The 23,539-nt window shown below is 36.1% G+C and overlaps 1 protein-coding gene across 8 annotated transcripts in view; it reads right to left on the bottom strand.

The window, feature by feature from the left end:
• rin2a (Ras and Rab interactor 2a) overlaps nt 1-23,539 on the bottom strand; it is a 56,218-nt gene that overhangs the window by 16,081 nt on the left and 16,598 nt on the right. For 3 of the 8 annotated variants that reach the window (XM_088610749.1, XM_088610741.1, XM_088610742.1), the window contains 5 exons: nt 17,332-17,431; nt 13,114-13,214; nt 8,409-8,598; nt 7,544-7,655; nt 876-948 (listed from right to left, as the gene is read on the bottom strand). In XM_088610749.1, the coding sequence (XP_088466875.1) occupies nt 876-948; nt 7,544-7,655; nt 8,409-8,598; nt 13,114-13,214; nt 17,332-17,388 (533 nt within the window). In that variant the 5' untranslated portion in view covers nt 17,389-17,431. The remainder of the gene's footprint in view (nt 1-875; nt 949-7,543; nt 7,656-8,408; nt 8,599-13,113; nt 13,215-17,331; nt 17,432-23,539) is intronic. The other 5 variants (XM_088610746.1, XM_088610748.1, XM_088610744.1 and 2 more) reach the window with 3 other exon arrangements.

The raw sequence follows: 23,539 nt of genomic DNA, 5'->3' as shown, positions 1-23,539 counted from the left end.
TCTCCCAAGCTAGCAGACCATAAATGCAGACATTTGTGTTGTAATGCAAGGTACTAATCTAGACGTTTAGTTGGTAGTTTACCCATCACCTCTTTCAATTCAGTTTTCTTAGATCTGTCTTGTAATGCAAGATAAAACAGACTACCTTTTCCAAAACATTGTCAGCACATTCAAATGTGCACTTTTACACTGAAATAATGAATAATTTTCTTATAAACAAATTCATTTTTCCTATTACGTTTTGTTCATCACCTCCTGTTTAAATGCAAAGAAAGCAAAAGAAATCAACATTGCAACATTATCTACCTACAATTTGTTTTTTTCCCCATATATCCTAAAAAAACTGAATTGTCTGTGAAGAAACATATTACACTAAACATCCAAAATTAGTTTCTATGCAGACTCCACAGAAATTTTAATTTGGCTAATGTTAAAACAGAAGTATTAGAATACTGGGGGCTTAGCGGTATATTCTTATACAGAGGAGGAGTAGAATTTATACCCTTTTTTAACAGAGATTTCATCGTATCAATAAGCCTATAGATTTGAACAAAGGTATCTCTTTCTCATTCTTCATTCAGCTTATCAGATTGCACTTGTGGAAAGAGTAACAGCTGTTTGACCCGATCAACAGCTGTAGTAACTTAAGACTCTCTAAGATGGTCGACAGAAATGGAAAAAATATATATCCATAACAATTAAGGGTTTGTTTCAGAGTAACAATGGGTTGAAGCACAATGCATGCATTTTGTATGGAGAGAATAAAACACTTTTTACAGTATGTAAAGCATGAAGTATGAAAGCATACATATGAATTGACTACATCATGCACTCCTGTATTAGACCAACGGCAGTTGAATCTTAGAGTTTCTTACCTGCTGATGCAGTAGAAAGCAATAAGTCGAAACAAATCTGCAAAACTAATTCCAGACCCCTCCACAGAGAACGCTGGAGAAAAAGGTATATATTGCATAAGTGTTCATATAAGTGTTTGTACATGTTCATATGTACATAAACATACTGTATTATTATACGCAGTGCTTCACATGCCCAATGGAATCTCTAATGTTTTTTTTTCCACACCACAAATGTACTGCCTATAAATGGGCTTGACCTGTTTTTTTAGAGTGGAAGAGAAGAATGTTTTGATATTTGAGAAGCTATTGGCCTACTATGGTGATATAAAACATCTGGGCTGCTGTCTGTGAGCAAAACAATCTGGAGAGTCCACAGTCTGTTAGTAATTCCTGTTCTATAGTTTTAAACACAAAAACAACCTGCTAGCCTTTTAATGTTTAACAAAATCGCCTTTAGTGAGTAAGAGATTAACTCCTGGCTAGCAATAAACCATACCTTGTTTGACTTTACTGCTATTTTATTACTCTTTAAATAGATGACAACAAGGTTGTAGAGTCATCCTCATTTCTAAACTTTAGTGTACCAAAGATCAGCACACTGCTATTTCATTTTCAAACTTTTACTGAATAAAACAAATCCAACTCAGTGCTCTGAGTGTTCTCAATGTTCAAAAGGCTATTGCCCTTGGTAACTTGCATGAATAGCACAGAGTGTTTATTGTTCAGCTACTCTGAAAATACCACAGGAAAAATAAATAAAAACATTTTATAATATTCACATAGTTGCCAAGACTGAAGCATTTGAGTTAATTAAATCATTAAATAACGATTAATGAAGCTATTCACAAGCACAAAATGAAAACAATCATTGTACACACCACATTGCATCATCTTAAATAGAGAGACAGTGTTCAGGATAAGGAAGAGAACAATGAAGTTCTACTCTCTTTACCATTGTCTACACAACATGTACAGATGCAGCCATTCAAAGTGAGCGGTACAGACACGTACCGCAGGTAAGATGACACGCGATACCGCGGTGCGTGATTGGTTGACCGACAGGGGCACTCGTGGTCCGTTGGTCTGTCGTAGAAAGACTTACTGTAAACTTCTTTACTGTGCCCGTTGTAGATATTGAATTTTACCACTGAAGGGAAATCTTAGTAGCTGAGCATAAAAAGAATAGGAGCATACTGTAACGCGTGTGAAGGCCATAAACGATATTAATTTTGGAACGTAAACATACAGTATATAGCTGGTCTTGGTACTTTAAAGAAAAAAATACACACCAGTATTCCATTTCTCCCTAAACATTGTAAGCTTCGAAGTCTTTAACTAACGTGATACCGGATACGTCAACAAGCATACTTTTAGAATTTGATTAAAAGGGAATATAATATGGAATCGCGTATCTAAAGAATTTAATAACGGTATGATTATATCCGTGTACTGCGGCAGAGCTATGTAGGGCTGTTTCGCCTGCCTGTTCATGCGAGCTGTCTTGTAGCCTACTGGTCTAGGTGCGTGACTACCAACTGGCAGGTTGTGTGTTCGAATCCAGCTGGTGCTGGACTTTTCATTTTTATTTATTTATTTTTTAATCGCTTAACATAAACATATTACCGTATGCAAACTGTACTGTATACAGTATGTATATGTATATTTAATGTCTTAACTGTGCCCGTTTAATTGAATTAAAAAAAAAAAATTAACACGAACATTAAGCTGTTTACATCTTCCGCCTGAGAACAGTCACCCGTTGCTACCCAACGCAGAATGGTGATTGGCTGACACCATCTGACACCCCTCTGATTGGAGAAAAAAGACGTGCTGGTTTGCTATACCAGGAAGAGGATTTCTTTCTATTCAAAACGTGTATTTTAAAAGTTTAAGAAGTAAAAACCTTACAGCGTACACAGATTTCTAAACTGATCAGGATCGTTATCTTTGTCTTATGCATAATAATGTTCACCGCTCTGTCCAGCAAATTAATAATAAACTTTAATTTATATAGCTTTTTAAACGAATAAGTAATTAGATTGCTCATAAACCTAATCACTTGCCTTTTCTTTTTATTTAGGCTCAGATTTCAACTATAGATCGTATTATTAATAACCATAATAACAACCAACCAACAAAAACAACCATATAAACATAATACCAACCAAAAACATAGATAACAACCACAATACAAAATCAAATAATCAAACCATTTTACACTCGCAAAGTCCTCCAATTATCATAATCCCGCCCCTTATGCAAAACCAAACCTTCCTCCCATCCCAGTTTATCCTGTTTATCATAAACAAAATCCACCTCAATTTTCAACATAAAGCATTACACAAAATCAATACCTCAACACTCCATACTCAACAACTATAATTCACAAACAGCCAGAACATGTAACTACACATTCCCAAACATACCTACTTTCCATAGCCCCGCCCCTTATGCAAAACCAACATCCCTCCCCTGTTCTCTCTCTCCCCTGGCGGTTGTTATTGTTTTTATTTTCAAATAAATTTTAGCAAAGTCATGTATTTTAAAAATCTTAAGATTTTTCTATTTATGTCTTTATTTAGTGGTTTCATTAGTGACAAAGGCTAAACTTTCTTGGAAAAATGTATTTTATGTAAACCATGTTTGCTATTAATTCATTCAGGGCTAAAATATGTTCATTGTCTTCTAATGAAAGAAGGGTTCCTTTCGCCGTAGTCGGGAGCCTAGCCTTTAACTAGTAAGTACTGTATTTACTGGGTTTTTGAGGGGGGGGGGTGTCTTTCGCTGGAAATCTCGCCTCCTACTTTGAAAATACCCGTGAAACCGGTTCAATTTGTCACAGCCAGCACTCCTGCAGAGAGTTGGGTTGTACTTGCAGTGTATACAGTACATGCGTTATGCTCTTCGTTAATGTCTGTGAAATTTTATTTAATCTCTGAGCCATACTGATTCTTCTGGAAGCCAGTTTCCGCCAGGGAGTAAAAAAAAAAACACACTATGGTATTCTCTCCAATGCAGTGCAGTTAAAAACATACCTCTGATGCTGCTCCTAAATGAATATCGTTTATGACCATCAGAAGCTTTATGCTCCTTTTCTTTTTTCCAGTGGATTGAACAGGGAGAGGCATTTCATGATGTACTTTTCACTGATGAAACAACAGTGGCTCTGGAACAGTTTTCAACCAAGTCGTTTTATAAAAAGGGGAGATATGTACACGTTACTGAAGCTAAAAGTTTAGCCTTTGTCACTAATGTAAACACTAAATAAAGACATATAGAAATCCCTACGTTACAGACTGTATATGGCTGGTATTGGTAGTTTAAAGAAAAAATACACACCAGTATTCCACTTTCTCCCTAAACATTTTTAGGATCAGAGTCTTACATGTGGTTATTTCGAAAACGTTTGTACGTGCTCCTTCTTACCATGTTACTGTTTACCGTTACTGACCATATTAAGTTTAAGTGCCTGTGGGCACTTTTCCTGTCCGTGGGGGGTGGACCGTCTTTCATTAGAAGGTTAGTCTGTTCTACTCTGAGAATGTAGAGGGGGTGGGAAGTGCCCGCGGTCATTTAATTAGTATTAAAATCTTAGTTATCTTTCTAGTTCACAGGTTTGCATGCATAATTTAATTTTGAAAGCCACTGAGACATCAGGCACTACTGTTGTATTTATGAAAAAGAAACAAAACAAAAAACATACTAACAACTGTGCCATCCTACTCCTTAGTTAATACATTTTATTATTCATAAACAGTTAACATTGTTAGCAAAATATTTTGAATTATATTTAACCCTATTTTTTCTTTAGTTTTGTATTTAACTTATTATATGATAATCAGACTTAAAGTATATTAATGTATATTTGAACAATGAAAATATATTTTTACAAGATTTTACATTAAGCACTTAAAATTAATATGGTTAATAATAGTAAACTGTAACATGCTGTAACAAGATCGGTTAAACTTCGAAGAAAATCCTTTCAGAGAAAATGTTTCAGGTGTGAAGAACAAACCTGTTCCCACACACCCTGCCCCCACTACCATTAGAAAAAACACAAACATTTTAGCGTTTCATTCTGAGCAGAAGACCCTCACACCTGAAGAGTGCTGGCTGTGACGAATTAAACCGGTTTTACAGGTTTCAATCACAGATTGGGACTCAGTAAAGTAACACACAGCGCCACTGGATTTGATAATACTGTACCTAACCAAAATCCGCAATATGGAAACAGAACCTGTGTAATTGTTGATAGATGATGTACTCGTAACATTTTTTCAAGACGAACTACAACATTTAAAAAATGACTTGTATGTACTTGATATCTCTAATCAATCCACGGGTTCCAGCACAAAACGAAACTAAAACGCATACCGTTTAGCGCTTCTTATTAGTTGCTCAAAAGTAATTTGACCGTATGAAATGCATAATATAAACCTAGAAACATATACGTGAGCAGTACTTAAGCACTGTAGTATCGGTGTTAAGACATACCTCTCAAATACTGTAAATCAAGTTAAAAATATCTCAAGACCGATTCTGGTCGTAATGAAACCATGTTTCGTGTATGTTTTCTTTTTCATCTTGAAATAACTCATTTCTAAATACCTTTTTCACTGTTAACATCTTGTAGCAACTTTGCGACAAAATATACACTCTGACAGTTCATCCTGCTACCAACATTAAATAAAACAAATCTTAAGATTTCTATATTTATGTCTTTATTTAGTGGTTTCATTCGAAGCTTACAATGTTTAGGGAGAAATGGAATACTGGTGTGTATTTTTTTCTTTAAAGTACCGAGACCAGCCATATACTGTATGTTTATGTTAAGATTTCCCTTCAGTGGTAAAATTAGATATGAATATTCAATACTTAAACGGGCACAGTTAAGACATTAAATATACATATACATATTGTATACAGTACAGTTTGCATACGGTAATATGTTTATGTTACGCGATTAAAAAATAAATAAATAAAACTGGAAGGTCCAGCACCACCATTATGTTTATATGGTTGTTTTTGTTGGTTGGTTGTTATTATGGTTATTAATAATACGATCTATAGTTGAAATCTGAGCCTAAATAAAAATAAAAAGCAAGTGATTAGGTTTATGAGCAATCTAATTACTTATTCGTTTAAAACGCTATATAAAATAAAGTTTATTATTAATTTGCTGGACAGAGCGGTGAACATTATTATGCATAAGACAAAGATAACGATCCTGATCAGTTTAGAAATCTGTGTACGCTGTAAGGTTTTTACTTCTTAAACTTTTAAAATACACGTTTTGAATAGAAAGAAATCCTCTTCCTGGTATAGCACACCAGCACGTCTTTTTTCTCCAATCAGAGGGGTGTCAGATAGTGTCAGCCAATCACCATTCTGCGTTGGGTAGCAACGGGTGACTGTTCTCAGGCGGAAGATGTAAACAGCTTAATGTTCGTGTTAAATAAATTTTTTTTAATTCAATTAAACGGGCACAGTTAAGACATTAAATATACATAAACATACTGTATACAGTACAGTTTGCATACGGTAATATGTTTATGTTACGCGATTAAAAAATAAATAAATAAAAATGAAAAGTCCAGCACCAGCTGGATTCGAACACACAACCTGCCAGTTGGTAGTCACGCACCTAGACCAGTAGGCTACAAGACAGCTCGCATGATCAGGTAGGCGAAACAGCCCTACACAGTTCTGCCGCAGTACACGGATATAATCATACCGTTATTAAATTCTTGAGATACGCGATTCCATATTATATTCCCTTTTAATCAAATTCTAAAAGTATGCTTGTTGACGTATCCGGTATCACGTTAGTTAAAGACTTCGAAGCTTACAATGTTTAGGGAGAAATGGAATACCGGTGTGTATTTTTCCTTGTGATATTTTAAGCTCTAGTTGAATGATAGGTGTCGCATTTTAAATCATTCTCGTAGCTAGAAATTATGAAACGCCCTGTTAAAAGCAAGGAAGTTTTTATGCCCCGTTGAAGTAAAACAAAATGCCTGACAAAGTATGGCTTGGACAGATTCCAAGTGCTTGTACAAATGTGCTAAAGAAATTATACTTTGAGTATACAGCTTGTCCAAAGTCATCCATTATTAATACTATTAGTAATATCTTCAGTAAAGGCTTTGATGCATAAATATTTCTGATAAAGGTAGGTTGTGTACTTTTGTCCAACTGAGCAATCTTGCTTTCATAAAATATACCAACATTTGAATGACTGATGATTAACATGCTGTAATACACAGTTCAAAATTAAAGGCTCGAATGCTGTACATGAGAGGTTAAGCTCCCCCTGGCGGTTTTACAAGGCGACGCCGGATAGCTAGTCACGTGACACACGTGATACCGCGTGATACCCCGGTGGGCGTGTCGCGGTATGCCGTGAAATACCTCACCCATTTTGAATGGCTGCATCTGTAGGAAGGGCAGGAAGTTTACTTTGACACACTGCATTATTGACTTTTCAGGCTGTATGAAAAGGTAGTTACATAGTACCAAGCCTTATCTGTGCTACATGCCAGAGGGCATTAGTAATACAAGCCTCTAAGGGAGATTTAACTCAGAGAAAATAAACATGCCAGCTTTTAAAACTGCAGACGGTGAAGCAACTTGTATATAAAAGCTAATATGTGTATATACTGTATGTATGGATGGACACTCACTGTATTGACTCTCTTTCACAGGAAAGTCTTTGATTGGAGGCCCAAACTCACTGTCAAGGCGCAGGGAGATAACTTTCTTCTGCAGCTTTGTTGATTTCCTCACAAGGAATATCTAAACAGAAGAAGGCCATCAAGCTGATGAAGCTGTTTTGTCTGTTGGTCATTGTACCAATTCCTTAGATTCTGCTGAATTTCCAAAGCAGAAAATGCTGATGAAAGTGTCTGGGCCAGTTAAAAACAGGGATGACTGAAATACACATACGGTTTTATTTTGTACAGTCTTGTGAGGTACTTCAAGTTAAGCTTTATACTAAGATGTTTTTATTTTATTTTAGGTATTTTATTAATGGAGCACCTCTAAATAACCTAGTTTTCAGTGAAAAAAAACTCTCAGTGATTCTTTAAGTTCCCAAATAATAACTGAAGAAAATACAATGAATTTTTTACTTGACAAAACAATTATTGGGAAAGATAAAGTGTTAGGTAACACTTAAAACATGCACGTCATTCTCCTTGGAGTATGCCAAAATGTAAATTACTGTTACAGATAGCTGCCCTTAACTTTTCAGCTAATGCCTGGGTGGGGGTAAAATATAACCTGATGACACTGGGAAAGGCATGCTAGGATAGATCCTGAAAAAAGAGAAGAATAATCACCTGTTTCAGTGTTCACTATTTATATCCTTGCTGCTGAAGTGGTAGGGCTTGCACAATACAAGTTCCCAGTGCTGTTTTTTTTCTGTGATATAATAATACATTGGTGAACTAAAGATTCTAAAAGTGAACAGGGAAATATAAAAAGCCTTCACACCAAAAGCAGATTCTGTAATGCTGAAAGCCTCTATAATCCATTCAAAGTTCTCACCCCCGGTGGTTGCTGTTGGAGAATCCGTGCTGCCTCCTCATCACTCAGGTGAAGGAGCAGCCACACTGGGTGAGTCTGAGTCAGGCGGTCCAGGATACTGATCTTTCTCTTTAGGGAATCGTAGCCTGAGTCCCTGGCACTGCTCATTGTGTCCTGAAGGTACAGGCTGTTAATGTCCTCTTCTAAGCTGCTGCAAAGCAGAGATGCACATTAACTACCACAACACCTTGAGGGTTTAATAGGATGAAAATATCCTCATTAAACTATTTTCCAGCAAGGCATTTGATCTTGTGGATTTCAGATAACCCTTAAAGTGTTAACATTAACCAAAAGTCATGTGAACTCCACAGTCTTCTCCTGTAGTTTAAGTACTGGTGTCCTATGTAAAACAAAATCATACTTCTGTTTGCACTTGACTCACAAGTACTTTGTACTGATGAACATAAAAAACAAACATTCTAATATAATTATATTGTTATCTGATGCAGTGGATTGTAGCAACATACCAATAGATGGCCATCTTTATCCCTGTATTCCCTGAACACTGACTGCTGATGTTCAGGTACGACAGTTCAACATCGAAAAAAAATCACTTGCTTCTGCACCCTCACCACAGGTACTTCCTGCGAAATAGTTTTAAGTTGGCCTTTTCTGGTGAAATAACAACCCTCCGCTGGTGGTTTTGATGTGGGATCTCCTCCTCCACGCCTCCATTACGCAAAACCGACACTCAACATTAAACTGGAATTTAGAATAAAATTGTTCCCCCCCTCCAACAACGGCTGAAAAACACACTAATGCAGAACACCTAGAATGATTATTCTGAACATGAACAGAAGAATGAACATGAAAAGATTTTATGAAAACATATATATATATATGTAAAACAGAAGTTGATACTTTTAAGTTTTTAGCCATGGTCATTCTACACCATGGATAAAAAAATCAGTGTACTCTTCCACCGTTCATAGCACATTTCACTGGGTTTCTTTGTGCTTTAACTTGCTGTCATCCTGACTTCACTAAGTTCTGCCATCTTTTTAACTGGACTGCACTGCCCATCATCTAAGAGTTCATCAGTTCATCACCAGAACATATCAGGCTTTTCTAATCAGCTATGAGACTGAGAACAGTCATGGTGAGAAAGAAATGCTTCCCCCTGCTGGCAGATAGCATGATGACTGATTATTGCAGATGGGGACATTCATGTAGATTGACATTACCAAACCTTTCCAACTGTAACACTTTTAACAAAAGTCTATTTTGAACTAAGGGATCATCACTGATATTCGCCATAAATCATACTAGTTTATGTTACAGTGTAAGTCAGCAGATCCTTGTTTGCCTTCATCCGACTGGGTTTACTGTGTGAAAATTCACACCAACTAGACTGAGGGTGATAGGATTTACTTTGTGCTCCATCTGGAGACCCTTAGAGGATGCTCTGGGTGGGTGGTTGTGGTAGGAAGTGGACACTAGACTCTCAGTTGAATCTTGAAAATAAAAATAACATCCATCTAAGGATTTACTTTGTTTTACTATTTTATATTACAGGATTTGTAACTTATTGACCAGTGTCTATTAAAAGGTCATGAAGGTAAAAAAATAGGAGAGTTGTCATTTGCAAAACACCACTGGACTTAAATACTTTAAAATAAAATTACATCATAATTATTTTTAAAATAGTCCAATAGGGAAATAGAATAGTTGGTGACAATATTTAAGGTTTTATGATGTAGTACTCAGTAGACTTGGAAGGAAGTATGCACAGAAACCCAATAGCTTATTTTTTTAGAGTTGCAATTTCCAAGAAAAGGAAAGAGGAAATACGCACAGGACTTTAAGTCACCTGGTGCTCAAACTTCCAAGCTTGGACAATGCAACTGAGAACTGGGATTTAAATTGTGTAGATTAACAAAAACATTGAATGTTTTCTTTCATTCATGCTATTTACACAATAATTAATAATAAAAAACAAAATGGAAAGAGACAAGTAAGAAACGTTAAAAATGAATATGCACTTGCGTCATATTATACGTCAAGACTCCTGTCTACACGAACAAGTGATGATTCAGATAAATTTAGCAGGATTTGAAAAAAGGGAAGTGATTTGTCTCATGCATTACCACAATATACTGAAATGTTATTTTCTGTCAGTGGCACAAAGAATGTGCTTATACATTTAAGAGTTCCTTCTAAATCCCAAGAGTACACTCTTGTACTTATGACAATCACGTTTATGTTGCATAATTAATAGTGCAACTTCATTTTAAACACTATTGCTAAATCCAGTACTTGAACAACAAAACACCGTTAGCCAAACATTAAAGGAACTGCCTCCTTCGCTTGAAATAATTTTCACAACTTACTGATACTAACTGGACTGTACACTTTATCCTCAAAATGAGCACCTATCCTTAGCAGTGAAAAAAATTAAATTTTTCTATTACATTTCTTTCTACACTGGGGTGTGCTCCTGTTTTACCAACAATGGTAATGTAGTCTCAATTGTTCCTGTCATGCAGAATCTAGACAACAAAAAAGAATAACAGCGACCATCATATCTCATGACTATTTCTAAAACCAGTCCTTTGACAACTACAACTAACATCTGCACTAAATACAACCTCTCTCTCCAGTGTGTTAACATATTAAATTTAATGTTGATTTTGAGGCCTGAGTCAGGCAGTTTCTTTTCCCTATTTCATGCAGTTTCCAAGCAATAAAAAACTGTGGCCAACAAATGAACGTCTCAGCAAGAAACGTTTCCTGAAAAACAGAGTGGCATATATTTCAAGCATTAAGGATCAAGAGAGTTCAGTCAGTCTGGCTTCTTATGTCATTTTTAAGTAATCAAAACCCTCTGGTGCCCAAAAAGACTATAGAGGCAGAAATTCATTTAGAAACTCTAAAGATGGAAAAGTAAACCACTTTCACAAATCTCCTCTGGGTAACACTTAAAATATTCTTATTTTATTAACAAAATAATAAATACAAATACAATATTTTTATTAAGCTGCTGTCCACACATTTATTTTGAAGTAACCAAAGCAGACAGGAGAACTTTTAAGTCTCCTACAGCCCAGTAAGCATTCTGTGCTTTTCTGACAGTAGTGGATCCCCAAAGCAAATGTAACTCTTTAAAGAGTTGACATCATGATGACACAAAGAAAATGTATTGCATTCGAATACTGGTGGCATACAGTAGATTTTACAACCATCAGTATATTATTCACCCACTCTAATTATGTTTTCAGGTCATTGTATTCAGCTACAGTTATAATTTGTCAGGTAGCTTTTAGTCAATTGGGAACACAAATATTTCTAATACTGTAGATAATTTGTCTTCCTTCTGGTCAAAGCTTTTTTTACACAATATATTTCAGGTGAATCTGTAGCATATTTAACCACTTTATAGGCTGGCAAGATTGTTGAAGATGCACTATATCAGAATTAAACAGGTGTATTGACATTGCTGCCTTTCAGATACAAATTTTAAATCAGCAAAATTATGAATAGAATATGAAAAAATTAGGTATAAAATTATGTTAGTAATAGATAAAATAAAATCTGAGAATTGTCCATTCAGATTCCTATCAAGAAATATTGCTCTGCTTCAGAGAACACTGATCAATAATGTGACCAACTCAATGGTTCCTGAACAGACACAGGTTAACATCTCTAAATGAATTTCTCCTGAGAAACTCAAAAAAGAAATGGTAAGTATAATGGGTATAATGGTTAAAATGATTTCTTGCCAACAGCATTTTTTAGACTTTTAACCATCTAATAAATACAGCATAAATACAGAGAACAAGGAAAACCTTGGGTGAATGCAGGAGTTTTTAACAGCTTAACTGAAAACTTCATCACGGCTTTCACCAGCTGTGTTAGATGGCGTCAGAACACAGAAATACTTTGAAAGTGGGAATGAAAACAGGATTTGCAAATTCTTGCTAGGGCTGATTTGCCATGTGTTGCTATATGTTTACAGCCTTAATTCTTTCATTAATTTGAGGTTAGGCACAAGAATGGAGGCTTATATAATTACTGGAACAACCTCACAACTTTGCCTTAACAAGTAGTTGGCAATTTGTCTAGATAAATTCTTTTTTTAAACAAACAGCCTTGTGCAATGATTTTAAAAGTTACAAAACAAATTCTCCTTTCTGCATACATTTATTCCACAGCAGTTATTTCAGCACAAGAAGGCTGATTCAGGGACTTTTAACATTACAATAAATTTTAAATTTTACACTGTTTTTCTAGACACAAGAAGTCACCTACCAACTCCACTTTAACACCTGCACAATGTAGTTCTGCATAGTGCAAACAGCTATAATTTTACTCTGCAAAGTTACCCTCAATGAAGGATCACACATACATACTGTAACCCTTAGCGAGGTACACGGCAAAAGTTTGCTGATCAGCAATTTATTGTGTTTGCATTTCGACGGAAAATACAAGTTTCCCCCCACATTTACTTAACAGAGACACAAATGCTTCAAAACACTTGCAGTACATCCAGAAAATGATAACAGATTTGCAGGATCAAAGCCTACATAATTATCAGTTTTCTTCAAAGAAAATATGATGTGCCACACAGTTCTTCATCTGACTTACCGACACATGTTTATTTGGCTCTGTGAGGGTTAAGGTTCTGCTGATTAGCGGAATAAAAGTGGTGAAAAACACACCAACTTACCACTGCATGCCTGTAATTTGGGGATCCCTCTCATGAGCCAAGTCTTTCTGTACCATCTCCTGCTTCAGTTCTCCGATCTCTGAGGCAAATGCATCAATCAGCTGTACAAAGAACGAAAAACACCAGAAAACACACACTTACAGAGGTCTACATTAAAAGCCTGGACACTGTTAGTCATTTTCCTGTGGGGCTGGACTATTGGCATCCTCAAACATGTTTCATAAGGAACAACTTCCCATTTGTCGAAAAGGAATATTAAAAAAACAGAAAGAAAGAAAAAACGAAAGCTTGCAGCGCGAGACAGTTCTTCTTGTGGTAAGGCAGGAAAAAAGTCAGACTTTTCGGTTCATGGTCCCTTCAGTCAACTTTGTTCTTTTATCTTCAACTTGAAAATGATTCACACACACTGCCTATGCTTTACAAACAAGCCCAGCCTTTCAAAAACTATTTTTTATCTGAGTATGCTTTCAGAAACAGGGTACAATAAAAACGATTTCAGCAATGCAATGCTTTGAGCAAGGTGAGGTCTTTTTCTTGTAAATGTAAAATACAGGCATGTTAGTGTTCGCTGCAAGGCAAACATATAATTTGTGACACTGTTTTTGGATAACTTTGCACTACATGTATTAATGAGTGTTGCTGTATACCATTTACTGTATTTGAAAACAATTTTACTTCACTTAACATATCACTATGTCACATTTTAAATTCAAATGTGAACAAAATCTTGTAAAACAGCAATAAAGGAAGTGGAATGCTATTTTATGTACATAATGTTGTTTATAATAGCATTCTTTTTTCTGGTGTCTGGGTGACTAAAAAATACAACTAAAATAAAATAAAAATATTGTGCCCCTAAATGTCTAAATACAAACTTTTCAATCTCTCAAAGGTTGTTCATTTTTCCTTTTTGTGTCTTTGTCCCTATGAGAAAATCTTTTATTGTGGTGACAAATGCATTAGTCACAACAGGATATAGGTCTAGGCCAAGAAGATGAAGAAAGAACAGCTAAGTAGAAATCTGAAATAAAATTGTTTTAACCTTATTTAAACAAGCAAACTCAGCAGTAAAAGACTCTGTTGTCATCATCAGATTTAAGTGCTGTTCTTATATTCTGAACTAAAAAGGAAACAGTGCATAGAACTGAACTTGAAATACAAAGTGTACTAAAGAGATAAACTACACTAACAGAACAGTTGTCAGGTGCTGTTCTCATACAAGTGCTCACAATGAATCCCAGTCTTCTAGAATTGCTACTAAACTCACAAAACCAAATCTCTTTACCACAAGAAGATAAAATCAGTAACAGAGATGACTTTAAATACGTTTCATACTGTGAAAGTAAGGCTTGGCATTTCCTTACTGTTTTGTTTTGCACTCGCTATCATATACTGTAGGTCCTTAAAATATCATTTTGTGATTTATTTCCATAAAAAATATCCATCTTAAAAGTGAAATCTAAATGGAAATTTAAACATCTGACGAATGCCATTTCATGTTTCTGTTGCACTTAAATGTTTGGTCTGAACATCATAATCCATAGCTTCTTGTTAAGAGGAGCAAACTATAACACACTATTGCTCACAGTAGTTTCTCAAGATCAGGGATACTCTCCAGCAAAACTGGGAATAGTTTTTATTTCAGTACTAGGTCTCTGTTGCAACATGCACAGCACGTTCTGTATGTTCAAGGGTTCCACAGCTTGGAAAATCATTAAACCGCTGTGGCTCTGGCATGACTGCATCTCAGGAATTGCTAAAGGTAAAGGTGGTGTATGTGGAAAAAACAGATGCATGTCAGCAGTTGAATGCCTATCCTTGCAGTGTATGTTGATGTAGTACCACGAATGCACAGAAGGTGGAAGCTGTCATTAATGTAAAATCTTAAAGTGAGTTTAGTAAGAAGATCAATAATGCATAAGGAATCACATCTGACTTTACTATAATACTTGGGTTTCTGTTTAAATTGAATAATGTGACGCAGTCGGATACATTACAAAATTAACCCGAGGAAGCAGATGATTCAGGAGAAGGCCAGTATAATCTGAAATCTGAATTATCCCCTTTTGCAATTTGAATATTTCAAAGGAAATCCAATCCAGATAATGGTTTCTCCAAAACGCATTCATCACTTTTCACATTCACTTATACAATATCACTATGGTAGTTTTTAATTCTTTCAATTTTTGTGTAACATTAGAAATATTAGGATAATGTCAAAAATAATTTCAAGTACTTTCAAGGAAAACAAACAAAATATTGAATGTCACCTTAGTCAGTTTTAGTGGCCTGGAAGAACATACAGCCACAAAAGTACTGGAAAGAAATAAAGTGAAATTAAGAATATTTTACACAGCATTTTCACTAAGGTCACAAGGTGACCAAAACAAAGAGATTATATTCAGGCAAAATGTAGATAAACTGAATTGAAGGGTTTTAGGATACAAATAGTTTTACAGCACATACTGTACTGTATGTACACATACACCAAAAAGCACATACTTTTAAAAATAGTACAATTAAGCGCTGTTGAAATGATCTTGTCAGATACTTTGTGGTACAACTCACAATAAATAAAAACGAATGTTAATTAGTTTTGATTACAATAAGACTGAAAGAAAGCACATTTTACAGTAATTATGTCTGCAGTATCAATTTAGACTAGGCCAAGACGAGCACTGGGCACTTCCATTTAAATTATATGAAACTCAATCTATGACAATGAAGAGTCAATCATTCACTTCATGCGTTACTTGGAGAAAAACGATCCTTTAAATGGAATCCTTTAAAAAGATTTAATCCTTTAAAACTTCATGAACTTCAGTATATTCTAACATGGATCTTCATTTGCAGGCCAAAGCTGTAGAACAATGACTAAACCAGGCTCCTAGAATCTTTTATTTAGGAACATTTCATGCAGCTTACAAAAACTGAAGGCAAATTTGGGATGATAAAACATATTGAACAACAAATGAAGCAGTGTTCAAATCAGTGTTGCTAGACAAAAATACATTATAAAAGGTAATTTACTCCAGTATGATGGAAGGATTCATAGCCCATTCCAGGCAGATGGCGTAATGAATACTGTTCCCATTTTCCCAATTATTTTTATAAGGAAAATCTGATGTCACATTATATGCTGTCTATGATGTGCCAAAAAGTCATTTCAGACATTCTGGAGAAGACTGTTCCAAAAAATGCTGTCATTATTGTTGAACTTAACAACCTGAGAGGTAAGCGATTTTCTGTATGGATCTCAGAATAGGACTTATTTAACAGGAAGCCATTTATACACACAAGGTCCCTACTGCTTATTAGCTCATTTGTGCCATTAAATCTAGAAATGAAAACAACCTGACTGTGACAACAAATCATGCTTGGAAGTATAGCATTTGCTTCTATGTAAAGGCATTCAGTAAATGAACTTGTGTACTTTGTCTGAATATTACTTAAATTCATTTGGCTTCTGTGGTGCTAGTTAGTAATATGGTAGAAGAGCAATTCAAACCATTTGCTAAGAGGAAGATTGGCACTCTCAGCTGACTGAGGCCTGGGACACCCTGCAGTCACATCCTGATGTCTGACTGGAAAGAACTAAGCATTACAGAAAGGGACAGATAACGAGCATCCAAACAGCACTGCTCCCAAAGGTCTAGTATTACATCTGTGCCGGTCTCTGTCCAGCACCACAACATCTCCCTTGTGTCCAGCTGTGAAAGCATATTTCACAGGGAATTAAACTGCAGAATTGCCACAACAGCTGCATATAAAAGAGGCATTCAAGTGCAGTTAAACTGTGTGTTGACCCCCATTAAGTACACAAGTCAAGCATTACAGGTGTTTTTTTTTCTTCACAAATGTTAACCTCAATCCCACATGGTGTGGAACCTCATGCATTGATGTCTTTAGAAGTGGTCAAACTGTGGTCAAAGACTGGCTGACATTCAAAGCAAGGCTAGAGACCTGTTTGCAACACTAATGAAATCTATTAATTTAAAACTCAGAAAACAACAGACAGCTCCGTGAAGAGCCACAGTTTACTTCTTTTTTAGGCTTGGCAAGGATTCCCAAACATCACCTACACAGCTGGCATTCTCTTAAACAAGAATCTGACTGGAGCACTGAACTAGGAAAAGAGAGAAGAAGTCACAGACAGAGCATGCGAGAGAAGGCAAGGAAGGAAGAGTTCTCAGCCAAGTATAACACCCTCCACTCTACCTTAAAGAAGCTTCCTGTCCGGTCCAGCAGACAGGGCTTAACCAGTGTGCTCGCCATCCTTTCCTCTGTATGTCTGTAAAGGCTCTAGCCTCCAGAAGTCCTACAAACAGACATATAATGGTTAGTCCAGTCTGTAGGAAATTCCATTGTGAGCCGCAAGGAACAGTCACAACATCAGCTCTGCCAAAGCCTTTTTTCCTCATCAACAACAGCCATGTGTCTGCTCCACCCCCCCTCCCCACTCCTTCCTACCCCTTCCCTCTCTCCAGCCTCTTAGAGATCTTTCTTTGCTCATCACAATGATGTTCCTGGGGCATGTACTGTATGCACTGCAGAGCACACGATGGGAGGATTTTCTCCTTATCTGCTCCTCCCTCTTCCCTCTCCAGTGCTGTCCTGCTAAATCTTAATGTTATCATCGGACAGTCAAGCTTACATTCCCAGGGGTAAAGGGGTGGTGCAGTGGATAAAGTGAAGCGCTGGTCTTTCTGTGCCGGGACCTGGTTTCCATTCCAGCCCATGCTGAAGCGATTAGGAGCCCTTGCATGTTGGCAGGTGTACAAAGGAACAGTAAACTGAGATGGCCTTAGTTTATGTCCAAAGCAAGAAAAAAAAGGCTTAAAAAGACCCATAGCCCAGTGTCATTAGAGTATTACTGATTTATAAAAACCCTTTGAATCTCAACTCTGGTATCGTTCCTCTTATTAACCATTACATTGGATAGGACACCAGAACACGACCACTGGTCCCGATGTGATCAAAAACATGGCATTACACACAAATATATCCGGAGTATGGAATGTTTTAGAGGAACAAATACTAAGCGATTATCGGATCTAACAAAGGATTTCATTTTCACTGTTAGATCTCGGATTATGTCCCAGAATGCAGAAGGAAAATGCTTTTGACAAAAAATGTTTGTTTTTGTTGGTAACCACAAATCCCAGAGGGGAACAGAATCCCAAACAGATATAATAGTGGACCTTCTGGTACTTTCCAAAGACATTTGCCACAGCCTTTAAGCACTGGATCATCATTTAGATATGTTTTTATTTGAAATTACTTCTATGATTGCTCATATAATGTGGATTTCTAACAGAAATTAAGGAGTGAGAGCTCTTAAATATTCAAGGTGTGTCAGTATGCTAGCAAACAGTATTTTTGTTTAAGATTAATAAACTCAATCCTTTATCAATACAGAATGTAATTATTTATTTAATTATTTTATTCCAAAGAATAAAAGAATAAAGGGCAAAAGCTAAGGGTTAAATTATGTAAAGACCACAACTAACCTCAGCCTACAGACAGGTATTTGAAGAACTGCCATAGTAGCTGAGGGGTGATTATGTCCTTTATTAAAAACAAACATTATGTGCACTGAAAGCACTATTACTCTTACAATATTGTTATGGTTATTGGAAACGACCACTGATGCGTCTTAGAAATCTAGAGACAATGGCTAACACCTAGCTAGTGTGGACACCTGAAGTTCTTGGGAGCTTCAAAGCATGAAAGGAACTGAGGTGTTAATTGAGTGGGGCATTGATCAAAGGAATCCTCTGGTCTACCTTGGTTAATTACTTCCCTGTAAATGATTAAAGGTCATTAACAGAGAAGGAACAGGATATAAAACTGGCAGGTGTGGTGAGAGAGGGGAAAAGAGAGAAGACATGGAAGGACAGGTTGAAAGGACAGCAAGACACAAGGGAAAAGGAGAAGAAACACTTAGGCAGAAGGTCCTTGTTCCTTTCAGCTTTAAGACCCGATGCGAGTTAAGTATTTGAACCTTGCTAACCTTGCGATCCTGTTGTTTTAAGAAAATTCTGATTTCCTGAATAGACAGTCCCTAGGTTAAAACTGGCCTCCAGATTAGTGGATGCATTTTTAGAATAGGGAGATAAGTTCCCTTTTACTTTATAGCATCTGAGTTTATAGACACAGCTTTAGCTTTCGGCTGTATTCTGTTTGGTGCTGAAGGCAGGTTTATCCTTATTTCCGAGTCTGTCAGGTATTATACAGGATTTGAATAGTTGGTAGCAGTCTGGGTTTTTTTCTGGATGGTCAGGACATAGGCCTTTGAGAGGCCATGTTTGTAAATAGTGTAACTTGCAGTTTAAATGTTTATGCTGTGTGTTGTTTATGTATCATTATTAATATTTGTTTAACCCAATTTGCCCGTTTAACCCTTGTACTCTTTTTTCCAAAGCTGTGCCAGAAAACAAAATAAATCAAGTGTCTCTAATTATTTAAACCACATGGGCATATTCTTGGCAAAACCTTTATAATTTGGAGGTTATGATTATTTATTCTAATTATTGATTAAACTGCTCAGTCTATTTATCTACTTCTATTTTTTATAACCCTGTTTGTAACAATGTTTTATAAGAGCTTCTGTACCTTTCAGCCAACTTTTTGGTGATATGGCAATAAAGTATTGAATCCTTGAATCCAAGAGAAATTTCTTGAAAGGCAAGAACTACTGCTATTCACAGTTTCCAACTGGCAGGGTTTATTTTTCTACAACAACTTCTATACTTTATTTCCCAGAGAGCAGGTTGAATCCTCTCTATGATGCTCCATATGCACCACATTACAGACATGTCCACATTTTAAAAAAGCCATCAAGCCAAAAAATACTTAAGAGCCCACAACAGAGAGCACTGCTAATAATAAAGCAAATAGGAAACTCATCAGCCTGCAGATGTTGAAATTAAACAGAATTTGATTAGAGGCACTTAGCATACTCATCTGAGACAGGCAGCTGCAGATGCACAAACATGCCTTGTTCTACCTTCCAGTAAATGTTTACTCAAACAGGTTCAATTGGTTTATTACTAAAAGATAACACAAGGTTAAGGTTAAATATCACTGTTCTGATATTACAAGCCATCTGACAGCACTATATGATACATCTAAAGGGAAACAACTATAAAATAATTCAAATTCCTGACTAAAGAAGTGGATAAGATAACTTTTTAGTGGATAAGAAGAATATAGTCAACTTCCTCAAAGGATGCATTAACAAAACAGCTAATAGGTTAAAGGGGTTATTCCTCATAAACTATAATAGGTAAAAGAGAAATGTGTTATCAGAAACAATTCTTTGAATCATCAGCAATTTAGTGAACATTTCCTGCAATAAACATTATTAGAGCACATCCCATCTAAATTAGTTAACCTATGTACTCTTAAGGGTTTGAGATAAATAAAATTGAAGAGGAGAAGAGAATTAATTTGTCTTAAGTTATTAAAAGTTCTTTAAGAACAACACCAAAACAAACAAAAATACATGTTTTGCTGAAAGGTGAATTAGCATACAGCTAGAATTAGGCAAAACATGGATGTGAACTAAAATCCAGAAAGGGTAATAGGATCTTTAATCCAGCATGCCTCGGTATTTTCTTACCCATTACATACAATAAGTAGCTTGAAAAGAAAACTTTAAAAGCATTGTCTGTCTGAAATATTGGTACCTCTTACCTTCTAAATGATCACAGGACATGTTTGAATATAGAATCAAGAGGGTGAACGGATACTATTCTTAGGATGTTTTACCATCATTTATCATCAGCTTTTGTTATTAATCCATCCTTTATTACTGCTATTAATTCAGATTCCAACTAAAACTAATATTTAGAACAATAAACAAAAAAAATCATTCCATATCCTCTTTTATGGCCAAGCTGAAAACATCTGCTTGTGGACTCAGCTGCAGGAACACAAAGACACATTTGACTCCATTTACTCCTGCAGCATCTCACAGCACAGAGACCCTTTATCTTTACACCAGTGAAGTCGTCCAGCGACAGAAGTGATGTTGTTTTAAGTTTTGTTCTGCTGAACTGAGCTTGCTGGAGGACAGATCCAGAAAAACGGAAATGAGAGATATGAGGTGTGACTTCCACGCAAAGTCCTTTGTGCTCCCTGTACACTTTAAGAATAAACTTGCAAAATCACAGAAGGTCTACGCTGATGATCCCCTTACTGAGTACAGTATACTGGTTCAGAATGCCTTCCCTATTATCAATGCCTTTAAAATGCATTTTATAGTGTTCAACACCTAAAGAAAGGAACAGAATTTAAAGGACCTCAAGAATCACAAAGTGGCTGGCCTCATCCCGTCTCTCTGTATGGTCTACTTGGAATATTCTCCGTTTTGGACAACACAGAAAGAGCACAATTAAAATAAATCTTTTTAAGAATCTCAGCTTATTAGTAAATCAACGCACAGAAAAAACTGAAATCCTACTACTTAAAATATGTAGAATTTTATTTCCTAGAACTGCAATAAGAGAATCTGAAGTAAACATCTACTTTAGGAGAGAACAGTAACAGAACAGAAGTATGCACTGGCAAGGGAAAACTGATGATTTGATCCATGTGCAATTCTAACAATGGATACCAGCGCATTCCATGTTCCGTAAATCTTTAAATGCTAAATGTACTATTAAGTTCAAAATAAATATAATTATAATGGCAGTATCGGGTTTTGGGGTCATTTTTTTATAAAAATAAAAAATCCATACAAATGGAATAAATGAGAAATTAAAGCCAGTCCACCTAACTGATTAATGTGTATTCATGGTGGCCCTACAATTCACAGATCTTTCTACAGTATATCACTTAAGGATGAGACATAAAACCAAGGTCCTGACTGTCTGTGATAATTAAAAGATCCAATGCATTTCTCAAAAAGAGTAGGGGTGTTACCCCAGTGTCCTGGCCAAATTCCCCACTGGCCTTGACCAATCATGGCCTCCTACTATTCCCCATCTATAAATTGGCTTAATCATTCAGTTCTTCTTTCCACTGATAGCTGGTGTGTGGTAAGCGTACTGGCGCACCATGGCTGCCATCGCATCAGCCAGGTGGGTGGTGGTGGAGGGGAGTCCCCATTACCTGTAAAGTGCTTGGAGTGGAGTGTCCAGAAAAGCCCTATACTGTGTGAGTGTAAGGAATTATTATTAACTAACTCCCGAGGACTGCAAGGTCTGTGGACATCAATCAGTACTTCAGCTCTCAACAGGAGGACTAATTAACACTTGTAAACAAAGACTGAATGATAAATGACAGCAGATGTCTTACAAAAAAAGTCTTTCTGCCAAGGTACTCAGGAAATGTAAATATTTACTAAAAACAAATGGCAGTGAGCTTCTAAAACCTAGATGTTTTCATTCATGAAAGCAAATAACATTGATAAGAAAGGGAATGTTTATCAATTTTGGCATACAACCCCATACACATTACTGTATTAATATCCACATTAAGCATGTTTCGGCAACTTTTCTTGATATCCTTGTTGAACATTTTTAAAACATAAATAGTACAGCGTCCTGGGAGAAAACATGAGCACAGGGAAGTCTTTGAGCAGTAATTTACTCCTAATCACTAAGAATCTCAATATACTCTTGACACAATCACTTCCTCTATCAGCATAGACTGAAGGGAAATTCTAGAAGCAAGATAAATCACACTTGCACTAACACGCCCAATGTGCATTTGTTTTCTTTGCAATTCACTGGTTGGAGATTTCAGAGGTCAGAACAAGATCTTTCTGTAATCACTGGAAAATACCAGGCAGGTCATTATGTGTTGCTGTCAACAGGAAATAGCAGCAAGCAAACTGTGGGCGATCATGTGCAGACAATACTTAAACAATTTGTTTTATTTGTAAATACGGGATTTAGTTTTCCTGCTTTCTATAAGTAGTTTTTAGAAGAACAACAGAGAAACAAAAATAAAAATACATGTTTTTTACTAATGGGTGAATGGGAAAAATAACAGAATGAAAATATGCCAGGGGTTAATTATACCAGACACTTCATTGTTCAAAATGTTAGTAAAAAAAATCCCAGAGGTTCTGGTATTACCCACTACTACCTTTCTTTTTCTTTTGAAATATAATTTAGCAATTTATACAGTAGACTAAAGCCTTAGATTTCATCAGCGACAACCTCTTGAACTATTATAAGTCAAATAATCTCTTACTGCAAATATAGTTCATGTGCCATGATCACAATTGTTCCATTGTTGGTATGCGTGCTGTTTGGAAATATGAAGTCGAAACAACATGGAAGCAGTGTCTTTGTTGAACACAGCTGTAAAGAACATCTTTTCAGTAATGAAGTAATAGAGGGAGTGTTCAGTTTAAAAGCACAGGGAAAAAAAATGACACTTGTCATTCGACACTACATCACGTTTGATGTTT

The sequence above is a fragment of the Lepisosteus platostomus genome, chromosome 17, assembly GCF_059453375.1.
Source record: "Lepisosteus platostomus isolate fLepPlt1 chromosome 17, fLepPlt1.hap1, whole genome shotgun sequence".
In the NCBI taxonomy this organism is placed as follows: domain Eukaryota; kingdom Metazoa; phylum Chordata; class Actinopteri; order Semionotiformes; family Lepisosteidae; genus Lepisosteus; species Lepisosteus platostomus.
The sequence above is the reverse complement of the archived record's forward strand: the minus strand, read 5'-3'. Positions and strand labels throughout refer to the sequence as shown.